At 44.7% G+C, this 21,439-nt stretch overlaps 1 protein-coding gene and 1 pseudogene across 2 annotated transcripts in view; both read right to left on the bottom strand.

The window, feature by feature from the left end:
* Window positions 1-8,383, bottom strand: part of SF3B1 (splicing factor 3b subunit 1) — a gene marked incomplete at its 5' end in the record, with an annotated part of 54,312 nt that extends 45,929 nt beyond the window's left edge. Inside the window, 3 exon segments of the mRNA XM_080689356.1 lie at window positions 7,908-8,016; window positions 8,018-8,187; window positions 8,287-8,383. Coding sequence (XP_080545482.1) covers window positions 7,908-8,016; window positions 8,018-8,187; window positions 8,287-8,383 — 376 coding nt within the window.
* Window positions 8,384-14,804: 6,421 nt separating this feature from the next.
* LOC308258687 (signal recognition particle 14 kDa protein-like) lies at window positions 14,805-15,142 on the bottom strand (annotated as a pseudogene). Its single transcript has one exon. The product of its transcript is annotated as a signal recognition particle 14 kDa protein-like (transcript).
* Between the last annotated feature and the right edge of the window lie 6,297 nt (window positions 15,143-21,439).

Genomic DNA, 21,439 nt, shown 5'->3' with positions numbered 1-21,439 from the left:
TTTTTGGCATTACTGGGGATGGAACCCAGGGACATTCTACTTCTGAGCTACACCCCCATCCCTACTTTTATTCTTTATTTTCAAACAGAATCTCACTGAATTGCAAAGGGCCTCACTAAGTAGTAGCTGAGGACCAGGCGTGGTGGCACATATTTGTAATCCCCATGCTTGGGAGGCGGAGACAGGAGGATCACGCAGGTTCGAAGCCAGCCGCAATGGCTTAAGAGACCCTGTTTTGCGCTGGGAGTGGTGGTGCACGCTTATAATCCCAGCATTCGGGAGAGTGAGACCGGAGGATCGCTGTTGGCGGACAGCCTCAGCTACTTAGTGAGGTCCTCCGTAACTTAGTGAGACCCCATTTCAAATTAAAGAATAAAAAAACTAGGGCAGGGGGTATAGCTCGGAAGTCAAATGCTGCCGGGTTCCATCCCCAGACCTGCAAAAAAAAAAAAAGAGACCCTGTTTCCAAATTTTAAAAAAGTATAAAATAGGTCTGGGAGTGTAGCCCAGAGGTAAAAGTGTTTCCAGGAAACCCAGTGCCACCACCAAAAAAAAAAAAGTTTCAAGTTCCCAGCAAGTGGTTCCTCGTTTGGGTAATATTCAGAAACTACTTTCACCTATTAAATTTCACCTAATGATTTTATGTGCTTGTTGATTAGCAGAGTGTTCTAATTATAAAGGTACAGAAAATTATGAATTAATGTTTGTATTAAAATCCAAATTAAGAGCCAGGGGTAGTGCACACTTATAATCCCAGCATTTGAGAGGCTAAAACAGGAGGATCACGGTTCTCAGACAGCTAGCTTCAGATATTTAGTGAGGCCCTTTGCAACTCAATGAGACCCTGTTTCAAAATAAAGAATAAAAAATCGGGCTGAGGTGTAGCCCAGAAGTAGTATGTCCCTGGGTTCCATTCCCAAAAAAAAAAAAAAATCCAAAATCAGCCAGGCATGATGGCCCACACTTGTAATCCCAGTATTTGGGAGGCTAAGACAGGAGGATCTTGGGTTCACAGCCAGCCTCAGCTACTTAATGAGGCCCTCCGCAACTTAGTGAGACCCTGTTTCAAAATAAAGAATGATCCAGGTGTGGTGGTACAGCTTGTAATCCCAGCATTTGGGAGGCTAAGACAGGATCGAGGTTTAGAGACAGCCTCAGCTACTACTTAGTGAGGCCATTTGCAACTCAATGAGACCCTGTTTCAAAATAAAGAATAAACCTGGGCATGGTGGCACACGTTTGTAATCCCCTCACTTAGGAGGCAGAGACTGGAGAATGGCGCAGGTTCGAAGCCAGCCGCGCTGGCGTGGCTTAAGAGACAGTTTCCAAAAAAAAAAAAAAAATAGGTCTGGGAGTGTAGCCCGGATATAGAAAGGCTTCCAGGAACCCTGGTACCACCAAAAATAAAAACAAAAACAAAAAAAATAAATAAATAATAGGGCTGGAAGTGTCACTCAAAGGTAGAATGTCCCCGGTTCCATCCCCAGTACCCCAAAAAGAAAGAGAAACAGTCAGACTGGGGTTTAGCTAAGATAGAATACCCAAATTCAATCCCCAGTACAGCAAAAATAAATAAATAATCCAAATCCTAACCAAGCGTGATGACACACACTTACAATTCTAGTACTTGAGAGGTTGAGACAGAAGATCAGGTTCATAGCCAGCCTCAGCTACTTAATGAAGCCCTCTGCAACTTAGTGAGACCCTGTTTAAAAATCAAGAATAAAAAGTAGAGCTGGGGGTGTAGCTCAGAGGTAGAATGTCCTTGGGCTCAATCTCCAGTTCTGCAAAAATAAATTCATTCATTCATTCAATCATTAAACTACAAAGAAAGGTCCTTGCCAGCAACATTGTTTAAGATGAAGAGATAAAATAATCTTTTTTACTTAAAAAAGCAACATGATAACCAGGCATGGTGGCCCAAGCCTGTAATCCTAGTACTGGGGAGACTGAGACAGGAGAATCCCAGGTTCAAGGACAGCCTCAGCAAGTAGTGACATTCTCTTATCAATCTAGTCAAACTGTTTCAAAGTAACAATAAAATAGGGCCAGAGTGTAGCTCAGAGAGAGAATGTTCCTGGGTTCAATTCCTAGCACCACAAAAAAAAAGGGGGGGGGGGCAAGCCGGGCGTGGTAGCGCACATTTGTAATCCCTGTGCTTGGGAGGCTGAGACAAGAGGATTGTGCAAGGTTCGAAGCCAGCCTCAGCTACTTAATGAGGCTCGCAAGCAACTTAGTGAGACCCTGTTTCCAAATAAAATATAAAATAGGTCTGGGAGTATAGCCCGGAGGTAGAAAGCCTCTGGGTCTGGGTTCGACCCCCAGTACCACCAAAAAAAAAGGGGGGGGGGGCAACATGACAATAAACTCCAAAATAAAAATTAAACAAGTGCTACAGATTTTTAAAAGTTGTTCTAAACAGGGAGTAGTGGTGCACACTTGTAATCCCAGCATTTGGGAGACTGAGACCAGAGGATCGTGGTTCGCAGACAGCCTCAGCTACTTAGTGAGGCCCTCTGCAACTCAGTGGGACCATTTCAAAATAAAGAATAAAAAGAGGGCAGAGGGTGTAGCTTGGAGGCAGAATTCCGCCAGGTTCCATCCCTAGTACCACCAAAAAAAAAAAAAAAAGTTGTTCTAGCCCAGTGTGATAGCAAATGTCGATCCCAGCACTTGAAAGGCTGAGACAGGAGGATCATAGTTTTGAAGCTGGCCCCTGGCCAGCCCCTCCCTCCCTCTCCCTCTCCCTCTCCCTCTCCCTCTCCCTCTCCCTCTCTCTCAGCACTAGGGATGGAACCCAGGGGTATTCTACCTCTGAGCTACACCAAGTTCTATTTTTTATTCTTTATTTTAAAACAGGGTCTCACTAAATTGCAAAGGGCCTCACTAATTTGCAAAGGCTCAGGCTGTCCGCAAACCCTGATCCTGTCTCACCCTCCCAAATGCTAGGATTACAAGCATGTGCCACCATGCCTGGCCAAGACCCTGTTTCAAGACAAAAAAATTAAAAGGGCCAGGGGTATAGCTCAGAGGCAGAATACCCCCTGAGTTCAATTCCTAGTAACTAACACACACACACACACACACACACACACACACACACACACACACACACGGTGGTCTAGTGAAGTTCAAATCCAAATACTGTTTGTTTGTTTGTTTGTCTGCAGTACTGGGGATAGAACCCAGGGGCATTCTGCCTCCAAGCTACACCCCCAGCCCTATTTTCTTATTCTTTATTCTGAAATAGGGTCTAAGTTGCAGAAGCCCTCACTAAATAGTTGAGGCTGTCCATGGACCGAGATCCTACAGTCTCAGCCTCCTGAATGCTGGGGTTACAAGTGTGCACCACCACGCTGGGCCCAAATCCTCTTCTCAACTACTCCAAGAGCCTAAGAATGGTTGCTCTGCCTCTCTTTAAGTCATCCTCCACAGTGCAACTGGTGACTTTCCTAAAACACAGAAGGAACTTGCTACCTGGGGTAAGGAGAAGGGTATTTTATCTGTAGTTACTGGCAAGTCAAAAATCAAACTTTGCAAAGCATTCCAAAATTTGATGCTAACCGAGTGTTTCTTCCTCAGTTCAGGAAGTTCCCAATGCATAAATAAGTCTGCTTCTCACCTAACTCAGCCAAAGAGATATATCTAAGCCTACCAAAGTTAAATTTAAATGACTTCTTCAGGCTGGGGGTGTAACTAGCATGCCCTAGTTACATCCCCAGCAGTGCGGGGGTGAGGAAAGGGTGTCAGGATCCCTATTTCTGTGAAGCTTTTAAAATACATCCAGCTGGGCACAATAGAACAAGTCTGTAATCCCAAGACTTGGGAGGCTGAGATAGGAGAATTGCAGGTTTCAGAACAGTCTCAGCAACTTAGCAAGGTCTTCAGCAACTGAGATCCCATTTCATAATTTTTTAAAAAAAGGGACTGGAGGTATAGCTCAAAAGTAAGAAGTCAATCCTACAACCAATCCCCCAGCACCAAAATAATAATAATAATAATAATAAAGAAAACAAAAGAAAAAAAGCTTAGGGATTTAGTTCAGTGGTAGAATGTCTCTGGGTTAAATCTCCAGTATGTATGTACATATATACATACATAATACATTAACCTAAATAAATATCGATTAAATAGTTGAGTACCCATTATGCACTAAGTACTGTGGATATCAGGTAGAATTCCTGGATGCAACAATCTCAGAAGAGAAAACCTTAAGAAAAGAGACTGTACTAATACTATAAAGATTTATATGAAAAGCAGGGCATGATGGCACACACTTGCAATTCCAGTACTTGGGAGGCTAAGAGAGGATCACAGGTTCTCAGTAACTCAGTGAGACCCTGTTTCAAAATAAAGAATAAAAAATCAGGCAGGGGGTGTCGCTTAGAGGTAGAAAGTCCCTGGGTTCCATCCCCAGTACCGCAGGAAAAAAAAAATTTTATACTGGGTGTGGTGACACATACTACATAATCCCAGTACTTCGGAAACTGAGACAGGAGGATTACAGGTTCAAGCCAGCCTTAGCAATTTAGGCTGTCAGCATCATAGTGAGACCCTGTTCCCAGATAATAAAATAGGCTGGGGATATAACTTCCCAATAACCCCCTACACACACACACACACACACACACACACACACACACTCTCTCTCTCTCTCTCTCTCTCTCTCTTTTTTCTTAGAGTACTGGGGATGGAATGCATGGATATTCTACCTCTAAACTATACCCCTGGCCTAGTTTTTATTCTTTATTTTGAAACAGGTCTCACTAAGTTTCAGATGGCCTCACTAAGTAGCTGATGCTCTCCCTGAAGCCCCAATCCTACTGTCTCAGCCTTCCAAATACTGGGATTAAAAGTGTGTGTCACCACACCTGGCTTCACACAAAAGATTTATGTATTTATAAGCAAAAAATTAACTCTGCTCCAAGTTATAAGGGTTTAACAAGGTAGGTGTGGTGGGACCGGCCTGTAATCTCAGTTCTTGGGAAGTTGAGATAGGAGGACTGCAGGTTCAAGGGCAGCCTAAGGAAATAGTGAGACTCTCATCAATTCAGCAAAACCATTAAGCCAATCCCAGGATTCCAGAGGCTGAGACTGAGGATCTCTGTTTGAGGACAGCCTCAGCTACTTATTGAGGCCCAGTGCAACTCAGTGGGACCGTTTCAAAAATAAAAAGACTAAGCCGGGTGTGGTAGTGCACGCTGGTAATCCTAGCATTCGGAAGACTGAGATGGGAGGATGGCAGTTCGCAGACGGCCTCAGCTACTTAGTGAGGCCCTTTGCTACTCAGTGAGACCCTGTTTCAAAATAAAGAATAAAAAAATAGGGCAGGAGTTGTCGCTCAGAGGTCAAATACCCCTGGGTTCCATCCCCAGACCCGCAAAAATATAAAAATGTAAAAAATTTAATAAATAAATTAATAAATAAATAGACTAAAGCAGGCGTGGTGGTGCAGGTTTGTAATCCCAGCATGCAGGAGGCGGAGACTGGAGGATCACGGTTCGTGGACAGCCTCAGCTACTTTTGTTTTGTTTTGTTTTGTTTTTGGTGGTACTCAGGTTCCTGGAAGCCCTTCTATCTTCCGGCTACATTCCCAGACCTATTTTTTTATACATATTTTTTATTTGGAAACAGAATCTCTTAAGCCAGCGCGGCTGGCTTCAAACCTGTGCGATCCTCCTGTCTCTCTGCCTCCTAAAAGCGGGGATTACAAGCCGCGCCCAGCTATTTGGTGGGGCGGTTCGTGGACAGCCTCAGCTACTTAGTGAGGCCCTCCGCAACTTAGTGAGACCTTGATTCAAAAACAGTGAATAAAAAATAGGGCAGGGGGTGTAGCTTGGAGGTTGAATGCCCCTGGGTTCCATCCCCAAACCCACAAAAATAAAGACTAAAATATAGGGCTAGGGGTGTAGCTCAGCTGTACAATCCCGTAAATTCTATCCTCAGTACCGCAAAAATATAAAATAAAAATAAAAAGACTAAAAATAGAATTGAAGGTGTAACTCAGAGGTAGAATGTCCCTGGGTTCAATCCCTGGTCGGTCGGTCGGTCGGTCGGTCGGTCAGAGAGTGAGTGTGTGTGTGTGTGTGTGTGTGTGTGTGTGTGTCTCTCTCTCTCTCTCTCTCTCTCACACACGTTGGCCTCGCAGGGAGTGGTGACACATGTGAGTACTTGGGAGACTGAGACAGAACTGCAGGTTCAAAGCCAGCCTCAGCAACTTAGCAAGACTGTCAGCAATTAACAATACCCTGTTTCCAAATTTAAAAAAGGGGAGCCGGGCGTGGTGGTGCAAAATTGTAATCCCAATACTTGGAAGGCTGAGATAGGAGATCGTACAGGTTTGAAGCCAGCCTCAGCTACATAGTGAAGTTGTCAGCAACTTAGTGAGACCCTGTTTCCAAATAAAATATAATAGGTTGGGGGAGTAGAAGACCCCTGGGCTCCATCCCCTAGTACCACAAAAAATAAAAATAAAATTTTAAAAAATTAAAACGCTGCCGGGAGTAGTGTCGCACGCTTGTAATCCCAGCATTCGGGAGGCTGTGCCCAGAACCACAAAAATAAATAAATAAAATAAATAAAATAAAAGGGCTGGGGTGGAGCTCGGAGATAGAATACCCCTAGGCTCAAACCCCAGTTCCAAAAATAAAAGTGTCAGACTTCACTTTCTGGATGGCCTACTGTGGTCTTAACCTAACTTTCAGATTCTTCTAATTCTCTCCTTGCATCCTCTTTTCCTGCCACAGCAAACTACTCAAGCACACCTTTCACAACTCACTGCCTTATTGCAAGATGTTCTCTCAGGCTCAGATGTCCTCCCCTAAATTTAACACTGATTGATACTTTTAGAACAGGGACACGTCACCTCCTCAGTGAAATAACTCCGTTATCCAGTTTCCAGAACATGTTGATTTTGCTTCTAAGTAAGCATTCATTTTGCCTCATAAGAGAATTAGGATATATACATGTCCGTTTCCCTCAGTCTGTGAAATTTTAGATGGTTTTAGTCTGTTACCTCCGACAATTATCGAACCACACACCTAGAAGGAATGCGTTCAAGAACTCTCTTCGAAGCCTGTATTCAGTTAAATTTTCGGATTCTGAGTCAGAAACCAAGAAATGCTGCTCCAACTTGCCATGCCCCATTTTCTATCTTGTCTGGATGCTCCCTCATGGATTGCAGTTTATTCTCAACGTTTTTCCAATTTTATACTCTATACCATAAAGCGACCGACTACCTTGAAAACTCTGGTCATTTATTTAAAAAAAAAAAGTAGCGTGCTTTTCTCTCTCCCATCTAGTCCCCCAATAATAAGCCTCCAAAGAAAAAATACAAAAATTACACTAGAAGTGAATAAGGAAGGAAGCTACCTAATTTGATGCCCAAATCATTTCGAGGAAGAAAAATCAGGTAAACTAAACGCCTGAAGACATACAGATTACCAGGGTGAGGAATAACGGACCTCGGTTTTACCAAACTCAACTTCATGCACCCCGAAAAACGGCTGCCGTGTTCCAGAGCTTTTCTGACTCTCCCGTACACAAGCGAAGCGGACCACGGCGCCGAGGGGCGAGTGAGCCTTCCCTCCCACGCCCGCCTCCCCGCTCTCTCGCCCCGGAATCCTCCTCAGTAAGCCGCCTCAACGAAACCCTGGGGTCAGAAAAGAGGAGCAACTCTGAAGTGGCAGCCTGCAAACACGGAACAAAGCGCCTGTCGGGGGTGTAGAGGAGGACGCCATTACGCGGGGCAGTGGCCTGCGCCGCTGACGCCCCAGAGCCGACCCACACCCCGAAGCGCGGGATCGGCCGCCTAGGAGGAAACGCCGGGGAGAGGGACACGCCTAAAAAGACAGAGCTCCAGCAAGCTGGCATCGGAGAGGGCTCGTAAGCAGAAAAAGACCGCTTACCTTCGTGAGTCTTGGCGATCTTCGCCATTTTGTCCACTCGAACACACAGACGGAACTGGCGCTCCCCAGAACTTCCGCTCGTCGCCGACGCCACGGAGAAAAATAGCTGGTGGGTGCTCTCTGCGCCTGCGCCGAGCGGGGACGCGCGCCGGCGGCTGACACGTGACAGAGCAGCCGCCTCGGTGGAACCGCGAGGTGCATTGTGGGTGTGGGCGGAGCCCTGCGGCGCCTTCGCAGAGCAGCCTGGGCTTCCCGGATGGAAAGTGAATCCCGGAAGTGACTGTCGGGGAGCAACTTGGACTTCACCCGGGCAATTAAGAAGAGCCACTACGAAGTGCTACGAGTGCTCAGAACTTCGATCCTCTTTTCCCAATTTCACCTGAAGGCGTCTGGGAACGGGAGAAAAGCTTTGCTACCATCAGCCTCAGGTGTTTGCAGTGCTTAGTTATGGAGATAGTTATTACAGACTCATTCATTGCGCTGTAATTAAAATCTTTTTACTTTCAATAATTGTCTATCGAGCCGGGCGTGGTGGCGCACGGTTGTAATCCCAGTACTTGGGAGGCTGAGACAGGAGGATCGCGGTTAGTGGACAGACTCAGCTACTTAAATAAGGCCCCACGCAATTTAGTGAGACTTTGTTTCAAAATAAAGAATAAAAAATAGAGCCGGTCGTGGCGGCGCATGCTTGTAATCCCAGCATTTGGGAGGCTGAAGACAGGAGAAAGGAGTACTGCGGTTTGAGGACAGCCTCCGCTACTTAGATCCTCCGCAACACAGTGAGACCCTTTTTCAAAATAAAGAATAAAAAGTAGGGATAGGGGTGTAGCTCGGAGGTAGAATGTCCCTGGGCTTCATCCCCAGTACCGGGAAAAAGAAAAAAAATAGAGCTGAGGGTGTAGCTCGGAGGTAGAATGTCCCTGGGTTAAATCCAGTACTGCAAAATAATAATTGTTTATCACTTGGGTAAGAGTTTTGTTGCAATATATGTTTCCAAACACTGGAACCTCACAAATAGTCAGATAGGCAGGAGCAGTCAAGCGTGGTGGTACCTGCCTGTAATCCCAGTACTGGGAGGTTAAGACATGAGAATCACAGATTGGAAGCCAGCCTCAACAATTTGAGACCTTGTCTCAATATTTTTAACACTTGGGATTGAACTGAGGGGCATCCTACCTCTGAGCTATACCCCAGCCCTATTTTTTTTCTTTTTTCTTTTCTTTTTTTTTTTTTTTTTTTTTTTTTTTTGCAATACTGGAGGCATTCTACCTCTGAGCTACACCCCCAGCCCTATTTTTTTAGTCTTTGTATTTTTGAAACAGGGTCTCACTGAGTTGCATAGAGCCTCAATAAGTAGTAGCTGAGGCTGTCCTGGAACAGTGTTCCTCCTGTCTTAGCCTCCCAAATGCTAGAATTACAAAGCATACGCCACCACGCCAAGCTGTGGTACTGGGGATGGAACCCAGGGACATTCATTCTACCTACAAGTTACACCTCCAGACTTATTATTTTTTATTCTTTATTTTAAAACAGCATCTCCCTACGTTGACAGTTTCACTACTTGCTGAGACTTTACTTGAACCTCATATCCTCCTATCTCAGCCTCCAAAGTACTGGGATTACAGGTGTATGCCACCATTTTAAAAGGCGGGCGTGGGGGGCTGGCGTGGTGGCATATGCTTGTAATCCCAGCATTTGGGAGGCCAAGACCAGAGGATCGTGGGTTTGTGGACAACCTCAGCTACTTAGGCCCTCCATAACTTAGTGAGACCCTGTTTAAAAATAAAAAATTGGGCAGGGAGTGTAGCTTGGAGATCGAATGCCCTTGGGTTCCAGACCCACACACACACACACACAAAAAAGGTTTAAGGCAAGTGTGGTGGCGCATGCTTGCAATCCCAGCGCTTGGGAAGCTGAGACAAGAGGATCACATAGGTTCAAAGCCAGCCTCAACTACTTAGTGAGGCTCTCAGCAACTTAGTGAGACCCCGTTTCCAAATAAAATATAAAAATAGGTCTGGGAGTGAAGCCCGGTAGAAAAGTCCCTGGGTTCCACCCCCAGTACCACACACACAAAAAAAGCAGAGGTCTTTGTATCTTCTTCAAGAGAACTGGGGAATACTCGCTTTATTTTTTTTTCTTTTTTGTGGTACTGGGTATTGAACCCAGGGGGCATTCTACCACCAAGCTAAACCCTAGTCCTATTTTATTTTTTATTTTGAAACAGGGTCTTACTAAGTTGCTGAGGCTTGCCTCAAACCTGTGATCCTTCTGTCTCAGCCTCCCAAGTACTGGGATTACAGGTGTGTGTGCCACCATGCCAAGTTGGAACAATAGTTTTTTTGTTTTTTGGTGGTTTTTTTTTTTTTTTTTTTTTTTTTGCGGGTCTGGGGATGGAACCCAGGGGCATTTGACCTCCTAGCTACACCCCCTGCCCTATTTTTTATTCTTTATTTTGAAACAGGGCCTCACTAAGTAGCTGAGGCTGTCCGCAAACCATAATCCTCAGGTCTTAGCCTCCCGAATGCTGGGATTACAAGCCTACGCCACCATGCCCAGCTGGAACAAGTTTTTTAATCAAGTAGAATTAAGCCACTTCTATATGCCCAGAGGATTCAGTGAAATCTAGATTACAACTTTCTTTTTTAGGGTGTGGGGGAGGAACCCAGAGGCATTCTACCTCCAAGCTACACCCCAGTCTATTTTTTATTCTTTTTATTATATGTATATATGTATTATTATTATTATGATTATTATGATTATTATTATTAGTGGTGGTGGTACTGGGGTTCCTGGAAACCCTTCTACCTCCGGGCTACACTCCCAGACCTGTTTTTTATATTTTTATTTGGAAACGGTCTCTTAAGCCAGCAAGGCTGGCTTCGAACCTGCACAATCCTCCTGTCTCCGCCTCCCAAGGGCGGGGATTAAAAGGGTGCACCACCACGCCCGGCTTATTCTTTTTATTTTGAGACAGGATCTCACTGATTTTCAAAGGGCCTCACTAAGTAACTGAGACTGCCCACAAACCGAGAGCCTCCTCTCTCAGCCTCCCAAATGCCAGAATTACAAGTGTGGGCCACCACACCCGGATAGAATTACAACTTTCTTTTTTTTTTTTTTTTTTTTTTTGGTGGTACTGGGGTTCCTGGAAGCCCTTCTACCTCCGGGCTACGCTCCCAGACCTATTTTATATTTTTGAAACAGGGTCTCTTATGCCAGCGCGGCTGGCTTCGAACCTGCGGGATCCTCCTGTCTCCGCCTCCCAAGCGCGGGGATTACAAGTGTGCGCCACCACGCCCGGCTACAACTTTCTTAAGTGTACCAACTCAGAAAGATTGCAGTCCTTCCTGTCAGAATACTCGGTATAACAGATATGCTGAAGCTGAAATTTTTCACACTTCCCAAGCTATTTTAAGTCCTGGACCTGGCCATGAGCCTTTTCTACTCTCTGGCTACAGGAAATGAGACTCCTTATATACTACCAAAGATGCCCTCCAGCTTTTATACTTAGGCTTTAATTAGTGATTAGTTGCCCTCAGCCTTTCACTGTCTTTTCTTCTCCTTTTATATTGGTACATTATGGTTATACATAAGAGAGGGATTATTACATATCAGTACATGCACATACATAATTTGGTCAATTTAATTCCCCAGTACTTACCTTCCTTTCACTCCCTTCCTCTCTCTTCATCATCTCTCTTCAATAGAAGCTATTAATGCTTCAGCTACTATTGCCAGCTAGATGGCCAGTGATCTGGATCCAACATCACATTTTATTTTGTTTTGTTGTTTTGTTTTTGCAGAACTGGAGATTGAACCCAGGGGCATTCTACCTCTGAGCTCCACCCCCAGTCCTAGTTTTTATTCTTTATTTTGAAACAGGGTCTATGTAGCTGAGGCTGACTTTGAACCTGCGATCCTTCTGTCTCAGCCTCCCAAGTACTGGGGTTATAAATGTGCACCACCACCTCACCTAACCAAACATCATGTTTTAGAATCTGCTTTCTTGCATCACTCCTTGGAACCCAATGAGCACAGGCTAAGTTCCCTATGAAGCAATCTCTGAGATGAAGATTTATATACAAGAAGCTTGTGGTAATACTCTTAGGATCCAGCACCTGTAGGGGGATAAAAGAAGCAGAACTGGGCACAGGAAGAAATGAAGTTGGGCATGGTGGCCCACGCTTCTAATCCCAGCATTTGGGAGGCTGAGGTAGGAGGATCTTGGTTTGAGGACAGCCTCGGCTACTTAGTGAGGCCCTTTGCAACTCAGCGAGACCCTGCTTCAAAATAAAGAATAGCCGGGCATGGTGGTGCATGCTTGTAACCCCAGTATTTGGGAGGCTGAGACAGGAGGATCATGGTTTGCTAGACAGCCTCAGGTAATTAGGCCCTTTGCAACTCATTGAGACACTGTTTCAAAATAAAGAATAAAAAAATAGGGCTGGGGGTATAGTTTGGAGGTGGAATGCCCCTTGTTTCCATCCCCAGTACTGCAAAAATAAAATAAAATAAAAATAAAGAATAAAAAATAGGGTTGGGGTGTAGTTTGAAGGTAGAACGCCCCTGGGTCCCATCCCCAGTACCGAGGGAAAAAAAAATGCATCAGGCTGTGTTCAGTCCTCAGCACTGTGGAAAAAAAGGAACCTTAAATCTATGGGGAACTCTAGAGATGAGTTACTGCTTCAGAGGTGCATCCTGAATTGAGGCAAAGGACCTTTACACTCCCTTATTGACAAGAATTGGGAGCCTAATGTGGTAGCACATGCCTGTAATTTCAGTACTTGGGAGGCTTAGGAGGATAGCAGATTCAAAGAGAGCCTCCGCAAGTAGTGAGACTCTCATCAACCTAGCAAGACCCTGTTTCAAAATAAAATAGCCTGAGGTCCCAGTATTCAATCCCCAGTACCACAAAATACACATGTCTGCACACACACACACACACACACACACACGTATGCATGCACACGTGCCTTTTTATTTTTAAAAAATTTTGTGGATATTCTAACCTCTGAGCCACAACCCCAGCCCTATTTTTTTTTTTTTTTTTTTTTTTTTTTTTTTTTGGTGGCACTGGGGTTCTTGGAAGCCCTTCTGCCTCCGGGCTATACTCCCAGACCTCTTTTGTATTTTTTTTATTTGGAAACAGGCTCCCTTAAGCCAGCGAGGCTGGCTCAGAACCAGCGTGATCCTGTCTCCGCCTCCCAAGCGTGGGGATTACAAGCATGCTCCACCACTCCCAGCACTTATTCTTTATTTTGAAACAGGGTCTCACTAAGTAACTGAGGATGGCTTTGAACCTGTGATCCTGTCTCAGCCTCCCAACTATTGTGATTATAAGTGTGCACCACCATACCCAGATCACACACACCATTTTTTAAATTTTATTTATTTATTTATTTATTTATTTTGTGTGTGTGGTACTGGGGGTGGAACCCAGGGGCATTCAACCTCCAGGCCATACTCTCAGCCCTATTTTATATTTTATTTGGAAACAGGGTCTCACTAAGTTGTGGAGGGCCTCACTAAGTAGCTGAGGCTGTCTGTGAACCTGCGTGATCTTCCTGTCTCAGCCTCCCAAATGCTAGGATTATAAACATGCACCACCACGCCCGGCCATTTTAATCTTTTTATTTTGGTGGTACTGGGGGTAGAACCCAGAGGCTTTCTACCTCCAGGTTATACTCCCAGACCCATTTTATATTTTATTTGGAAACAGGGTCTCACTAAGTTGCTGAGAGCCTCACTAAGTAGCTGAGGCTGGCTTCGAACCTGTGCGATCCTGTCTCAGCCTCCCAAGCGCGGGGATTACAAGCGTGCACCACTATGCCCGACCCACCATTTTTTAATTGGTACATTGTAATTATACATTATAATGAGATTCTGAGTGACAGAACCATTTATGCACATAGCACTTGCTGTGTTCCTCCTTGGATACCACCCCCTTCTCTCCAACTTCCGAAACACATAATATTGCAATTGGTATTGATAATTTCATATTTGAACATAGCACTATTTCAGCCGTTTCCTCCAGCAGATCCCCCCTTTCATTCCCCACTTCCTTCTTCAAATCCCCTTCCACTGTTCTTCCAGTATCTCTCCCTATTTATCTGAAGTCCCTTCTGTTTCCCAATTTCTCACTTCCACATATGAGTAAAAATATATGGCCCTTCACTTTCTGAGACTAGCTAATATTACTTAGCATAATATTCTCTGGTTCCATCCATTTTATTGCAAATGAATGACATTGTATGTGTGTGTGTGTGTATGTGTGTGTGTGTGTGTGTGTGTGTGTGTGTGTGTGGTGCTGGAGATTGAACCCACTGGCATTCTATCTCCAAGCTACACCCCCACCTTTTTTTCTTTTTTGTTTTGAAACAGAGTTTCTCTATTTATTTATTTTTGCAATACTGCAGATGGAACCCAGGAGTATTTTACCTCAGAACTACATCCCTCAGCCCTATTTTATTTTATTTTTTTGGTGGTACTGGGGGGTGGAACCCAGAGGCTTTCTACCTCCGGGCTATAATCCCAGACCTATTTTATACTTTATTTTGAAACAGGGTCTCACTGACTTGCAAAAGGCCTAAGTAGCTGAGGCTGTCCGCAAACCACAATCCTCCCGTCTCATCCTCCCGAATGCTGGGATTATAAGCATACGCCACCACACCTGGCGCCTACAAAGACTTTTTCAAACTACAATCCAGGTATATATAACTATGCAGCACAGAAATGAAATAAACTGGTTTCTTACCACAACTACCCTGAAAACATTGCAACCCTTCTCTCCAAAATAACCCTAATCTCACGTGAAAACCACCACCACTGGGCGGAACCAGAAATCCAGCTCTGTGGTCAAAAGTAAAAACTAAAGGACAGACAGCAATTCAGTGGTTAGCTGGGAAAGCGGGGGATGCAGTGCCCTTGTTTGCTCCTCTTACTCTTGCTCTTTTTGTCTTTCTTCGTTCTATCCATGTTAGCTCTCAGGAGCTTTGAATAGGCCATCTGAAACTTACTTCCCTGAAGCTCACCACAGTGCTGATCTTCCTTTCCCCATTAGCAGCCCTCAGCAGGCACTTGTCTGAGTACTCACTGCTGTCCACAGAACTCTTCCTGTATCTAGTATGACCATCCTACTTCCTCAAGGTACTGTACACACTGCCTAACTGCCTGCACTTCTGGAAGAGCCTGCTCAGCTCCATCAAGAACTGCTCACCATTGAGAAGAACCATTGCTGCGTAGTCCTCAAGCAGTTAGACCCAGAGGTTTATCTGGCACAGACTTTTTTTTTGGTACTGGGGATGAAAACCAGGGGTGCATTCTACCTCCCAGCTACACCCCCAAGCCTTTTTTTTTTTTTTTAGAGAGACTGGGGTTGGAACTCAGGGGCATTCGACCTCTGAGCTATACCCCCTGCCCTATTTTTTATTCTGTGTGTGTGTGGGGGGGTGTCTTGGGATGGAACCCAGGGGCATTCGACCTCTGAGCTACAGCCCATGCCCTATTTTTTATTCTTTATTTTGAAACCAGGTCTCACTGAGTTGCAGAGGACCTCACTAAGTAGCTGAGGCTGTCAGCGAACCATGAGCCTCCGGTCTCAGCCTCCCGAATGCTGGGATTACACGCGTGCGCCACCACGCCTGGCCTATTTTTTATTCTTTACAAATTCCTTTTTTGTTTTTTTGTTTTTTTGCGGTCTGGGATGGAACCCAGGGGTACTCTACCTTTGAGCTATACCCCCTGCTCTACTTTTTATTATTTTGAAACAGGGTCTCACTAAATTACGGAGGGCCTAAGTAGCTGATGCTGTCCGTGAACCTTGATCTTCTGGTCTCAGCCTCCCAAATGCTGGGATTCTAAGGGTGGACCACCATGCCCAGCTATAAATCCTCATTTTTTTTTTTTTTTTTTTTTTTGCAGGTCTGGGGATGGAACTCAAAGGCATTTGACCTCCGAGCTACACTATCTGCCCAATTTTTTATTCTTTATTTTGAAACAGGGTCTCACTGAGTTGCAGAGGGCCTAAGTAGCTGAAGCTGTCCACGAACTACAATCCTCGATCCTCCTGTCTCAGCCTCCCGAATACTGAGATTACAAGCGTGCACCACCACACCCAGCTAAATCTTCAATTTTTAAGTGCTTGCCAGTAATAAAACTTTTGTTTTTGTATTTTTTTGCTGTACTGGGGATGGGATGGAACCTGCTAAGTCAGCTCCCTCCTCTCGCCCACCTGATCTCGCAGCAGGAACAGGAGGCGGAACCCCGGAAGCCAAAAGCGGAGATACAGCGAGACTACAGGTGCGGCGAGACATACTTGAGATCGCAAGACTACAGATGTTGCAAGAGAATCGGCATGCCTATAAAAAAATTGGTGCCTCCACCACATGACTCAGCTGGCCGATCAGGACTATGTGCAACTCTCCAGATGCGTGGCCCTTTGATCTCTTCCCCCATGGGCGGCTGACTCCCCAGAGGGTGCCAGATGGGTCCACATAAAGCAGCGGTCTCTGATAACCCAGTTAGTGTTTTTACTTCCCTCCTAAACTCCCTTACTCTATATTCAACCTTTCAGACCCTAGTGGCATTCTACCTCCCAGCAACACCCGTAACCCTATTTTTTATTTTTACTTTTATTTTTTATTTATTATTATTATTATTTTTTTTTTTTGGTGGTACTGGGGTTCCTGGAAGCCCTTCTATCTCTGGGCCACACTCCCAGACCTATTTTTATATTTTTTGAAACAGGGTCTCTTAAACCAGCACGGCTGGCTAGGAATCTGCGCGATCTTTCTGTCTCCGCCTCAAGTGTGCGCCACCATGCCTGGCTTTATTCTTTATTTTGAAACAGGGTCTCATTGGGTTGTGAAGGGCCTCACTGAGTAGCTGAAGCTGTCTACAAATCCAGATCCTCCTGTCTCAGCCTCCCAAATGCTGGAATTATAAGCAAGCAGCACCACGCCCGGCTCAGTAATAAAACTTTAAAAGCCACATCTGTAGGCCAAATTTAACCACCATGCCTGGATGCAAGACACTGTTTCAAAATAAAAAAAAATACAGCCAGGCATGGTGGCACACACTTTTAATCCAAACATTTGGAAGGCTGAGATCACAGGATCACATAGGTTCAAAGCCAGCCTCAGCTACTTAGTGAGGCTCTCAGCAACTTAGTGAGACCCTGTTTCAAAATAAAGTATAAAGCCAGGCATGGTGGCACATGCTTGTAATCCCCGTGCTTGGAAGGCAGAGACAGGAGGATTGCACAGGTTCGAAGCCAGCCTTGCTGGCTTATGAGACCCTGTTTCCAAATAAAAATATATAAAATAGGTCTGGGAGTGTAGCTTGGAGGTAGAAGGGCTTCCAGAAACCCAGTACCTCTGCAACTCAGTGAGACCCTGTTTCAAAATAAAGAATAAAAATAGGGCAGGGAGTGTGGCTCAGAGGCGAAATGTCCCTGGGTTCCATCCTCAGACCTGCAATAAATAAATAAATAAATAAATAAATAAATAAATAAATAAATAAAGCCGGGCATGGTGGCGCAAGCTTGTAATCCCAGCATTCGGGAGGCTGAGACTGGAGGATCGCGGTTTGCCGACAGCCTCAGCTACATAGTGAGGCCCTCTACAACACAGTGAGACCTGGTTTCAAAATAAAGAATAAAAAATAGGGCAGGAGGTGCAGCTTGGAGGTCGAATGACCCTGGGTTCCATCCCCAGACCCACAAAATAAATATAAATAAATAAATACAAAGGGCTGGTGTGCCAATGTAGATTGTAGCCCCTAAATTCAATCACAAGTACAAAAATTTAAAAGGAGGGGGGGAACCAAAGTTGGTACCAAGGGTAATAACACACTATGATAAAAATCATCCTGTCTTAGCCTCCCAAATGCTGGAATTACAAGTATGCACCACCATGTCTGACTTATTCTTTATTTTGAAAAGGGTTTACCTAGGTTGACCAGAGTCTCACTATTTGCTGAGGATTTTGTCGAACCTGAGATCCTCCTGTCTCAGCCTCACAAATGCTGAGATTACAAGTGTGTACCACCACCCTCGGCTCTCCTCTATTTAAATTCTACTTAACATACAATTATCTGACATTGTATTGTATATTAATTGCTATTTTCCCTACTATAAGTTTTATGACAGGACTTCTGTGTTTTGTTTTGGTACTGGGTATCAAACTCATGGGCATTCTACTCCTGAGCTCTACTCTCAGCCATATTGTATATATTTTATTTGCATGTGTGTGTGGTACTGTGGGTGAAACCCAGAGGCTTTCTACTTCTGGACTATACTCCCAGATCTATTTTCTATTTTATTTGGAAACAGGGTCTCACTAAGTTGCTGAGAGCCTCACTAAGTAGCTGAGGCTGGCTTGGATCCTCCTGTCTCAGCCTCCAAAGCACAGGGATTACAAGCGTGCATCACCATGCCTGGCTTAGTCTTCTTATTTTTGAAACAGAATCTTGCTAGGTTGATGAAATCTTACTTGCTGAGGCTGTCCGCAAACCTGTTATCCTCCTGTCTGGACCTCCCAGTACTGGAATTAAAAGGTTGTAGCATAGCTGGGTGTGGTGGTGCACGTTTGTAATCCCAGCATTTGGGAGGCTGAGACCAGAGGATCACGGTTCATGGGCTGACTCAGCTACTTGGTGAGGATATTTGCAACTCAGTGAGACCCTGTTTCAAAATAAAGAATAAAAAATAGTGCTGGGGGTATAGCTCAGAGGTAGAATGCCCCTGGGTTCCACCTCCAGTACCACAAAAATAAATAAAAAAATTAAAAAAAATAAACAGCCTGTTCTAAAATAAATAAATAAAAATAAAAAGGGCTGGAGTGTAGCTTGAAGGTAGAGTGTCTCTGGAGTCCATTCTCAGTTCCAAAAAACAGAAAAATAAAATATACTTAGGGATGTAGCTCAGAGGTAGATGCCATGGATGTGTGTGTGTGTGTGTGTGTGTGTGTGTGTGTGTGTGTGTTACTGGGGGTGGAACCCAAGGGCTTTCTACCCCTGGGCTATACTCTCAGACCTATTTTATATTTTGTTTGGAAACAGGGTCTCACTAAGTTGCTGAGAGCCTCACTACATAGCTGAGGCTGGCTTGGATACTCCTGTCTCAGCCTGCCAAGCTGGGGGGGGGTGTTACAAGTGTGCCACCACGGCCGGCATGATATGTGTGTGTGTGTGTGTGTGTGTGTGTGTGTGTGTGTGTGTGTAATTCTGGGGATTTAACCCAGGGGAATTCTACCTCTGTGCTATACCCCCAGCCTGATTTTTTATTCTTTATTGTATTTATTTATTTATTTTGTGGTACTCAGGATGGAAACCAGGGGCATTATACCTCTGAGCTATACTCCCAGCCCTATTTTTTAGTCTTCTTCTTCTTCTTCTTCTTCTTCTTCTTCTTCTTATTATTATTATTATTATTATTATTGGCAGGTCTGGGGATGGAACCCAGGGGCATTCGACCTCCGAGCTACACCCCTGCCCTATTTTTTATTCTTTATTTTTGAAACAGAGTCTGAGTTGCAAAGGGCTGAGTAGCTGAGACTGTTTTTATTCTTTATTTTTGAAACAGAGTCTGAGTTGCAAAGGGCCTGAGTAGCTGAGACTGTCCGCTAACTGCGATCCTCCTATCTCAGCTTCCCAAATGCTGGGATTAAAAGCATGCATCTCCATGCCTGGCTTTGTCTTTTTCATTTTTGAAACAGGGTTTCAAACTGAGTTGTGAAGGGCCTTGCTAAGTAGCTGAGGCTATCTGGGAACTATGGGGTTCCATGATCCTCCGGTTTCAGCTTCCCAAATGCTGGGATTACAAGCTTGTCTCACCAAGCCTGGCTACTCTTTATTTTGTAAGTATCTCACTGAGTTGCAGAGGGCCTTGCTAAGTAGCTAAGGCTGGCCCCAAACCATGATCCTTTTGTCTCAACCTCCCAAATGCTGGGATTACAAGCATGTGCCACCACACCCGGCTTCCATTATTTATTTATTATTATTTTTATTTATTGGTGGTACTGGGGTTCCTGGAAACCCTTCTATCTCTGGGCTACACTCCCAGACACCTATTTTTTTATATTTTTATTTGGAAACAGGGTCTCTTAAACCAGCAAGGCTGGCTCTGAACCTGTGCGATCCTCCTGTCTCTGCTTCCCAAGCATGGGGATTACAAGTCGTGGAGGGTCTCACTAAGTAGCTCTAGCTGGCCAAGAACCCGGATCCTCCTGTCTCAGCCTCTCAAGTACTGGGATTCCTAGCGTGTGCCATCAAGGCCCAGCTGATGTCCCTGGATTTAATTCCCAGTACCAAAACAAAAGTAAAAATAAAACGGGCAGGGGTTGTAACCTGGAGGTAGAATGCCTCTGGGTTCAACCTCCAGCACCAAACCAATAAAACTACATTAAATAAGTACTGCACTGGATACTGTGATGTAGCCCATAATCCCAGTATGTAGGAGGCTGAAACAGAAGGACCAGGGTTCAAAGTCAGCCTCAGAAATTTAGTGAGACCCACCCAGCTGGGCGTGGTGGTACACACTTGTAATTCCAGTATTTGGGAGTCTGAGACTGGAGATGGGGGTTTACAGCCATCCTCAGCTACTTAGTGAGGCCCTTTGCAACTCAGACCTTCTTTCAAAATAAATAGAAGCTAGGCGTGGTAGTGCATACTTGTAATCCTAGCATTTGGGAGGCTGAGACAGGAGGATGGAGGTTCAGGAACAGCCTTAGCTATTTAGTGAGGACCTTTACAACTCAATTGTAACAGTGTGAGATGTCAAAGTGGGTTCTTGTTCTAGCTAGTTTAGAAAAAATAGCCAGAACTATTCTGCTACAAGCTTAACCAATTTTTATTATTACAAAGGTAGAAAGAAGGGACCATCAAAGCACTGCATCTGCGAGGGATGCAGTAGAGTGCGTTCAAGGTAAGATACTGAAATTTTGAACACAGAACAGGTATTGTAAGGATTCATTATATCCTTCCTCCCATCCTGCTTAGCCAAGTCTTTTTACCTGCCCTGACTCAATGCAGGCACAGGAGCACCAATTATTTCCATTGTGCAAGCTTTACTTGTTAGATATATGGCCAAGAAGTGTTACTTGGTTAACAAGGTCAGGGGTTACATGGTTTGTATCCTCTTTGGAGAAGGCCTGTACCATCCACCTACGACCTTGGGGAGTTTTCAGCCCTTTTCTATCTCTCTCTGCTAGAAGTTATTCTGTTGTAAGTTTGTCTTTAAAGAATGGAGACTCTGGGCTACAACTCTTTTCTGTACTTGGTAATCAATATAGGGTTCTCTCAACTTTAAACTACTGTTTGTTTTAACATTCCATGTTTAGCTGGGCTAACAGCTAACTTTTAGCTGACTGAGGTTAATAGTGGCTGCAGCTCTTGGCTGACAGCTTAGAGGCAGAGAAAAGGATTTTATTGTTTTGCCTAAGTATAAAAGCTTATTCTTAAGCCGGGTGTGGTGGCGCAAGCTTGTAATTCCAGCATTTGGGAGGCTGAGACTGGAGGACCGTGGATTTGCG

This window comes from Muscardinus avellanarius (assembly GCF_963383645.1).
Source record: "Muscardinus avellanarius genome assembly, chromosome: 2".
Taxonomy (NCBI): Eukaryota; Metazoa; Chordata; class Mammalia; order Rodentia; family Gliridae; genus Muscardinus; species Muscardinus avellanarius.
This window is presented reverse-complemented; position numbering and strand designations above follow the sequence as displayed.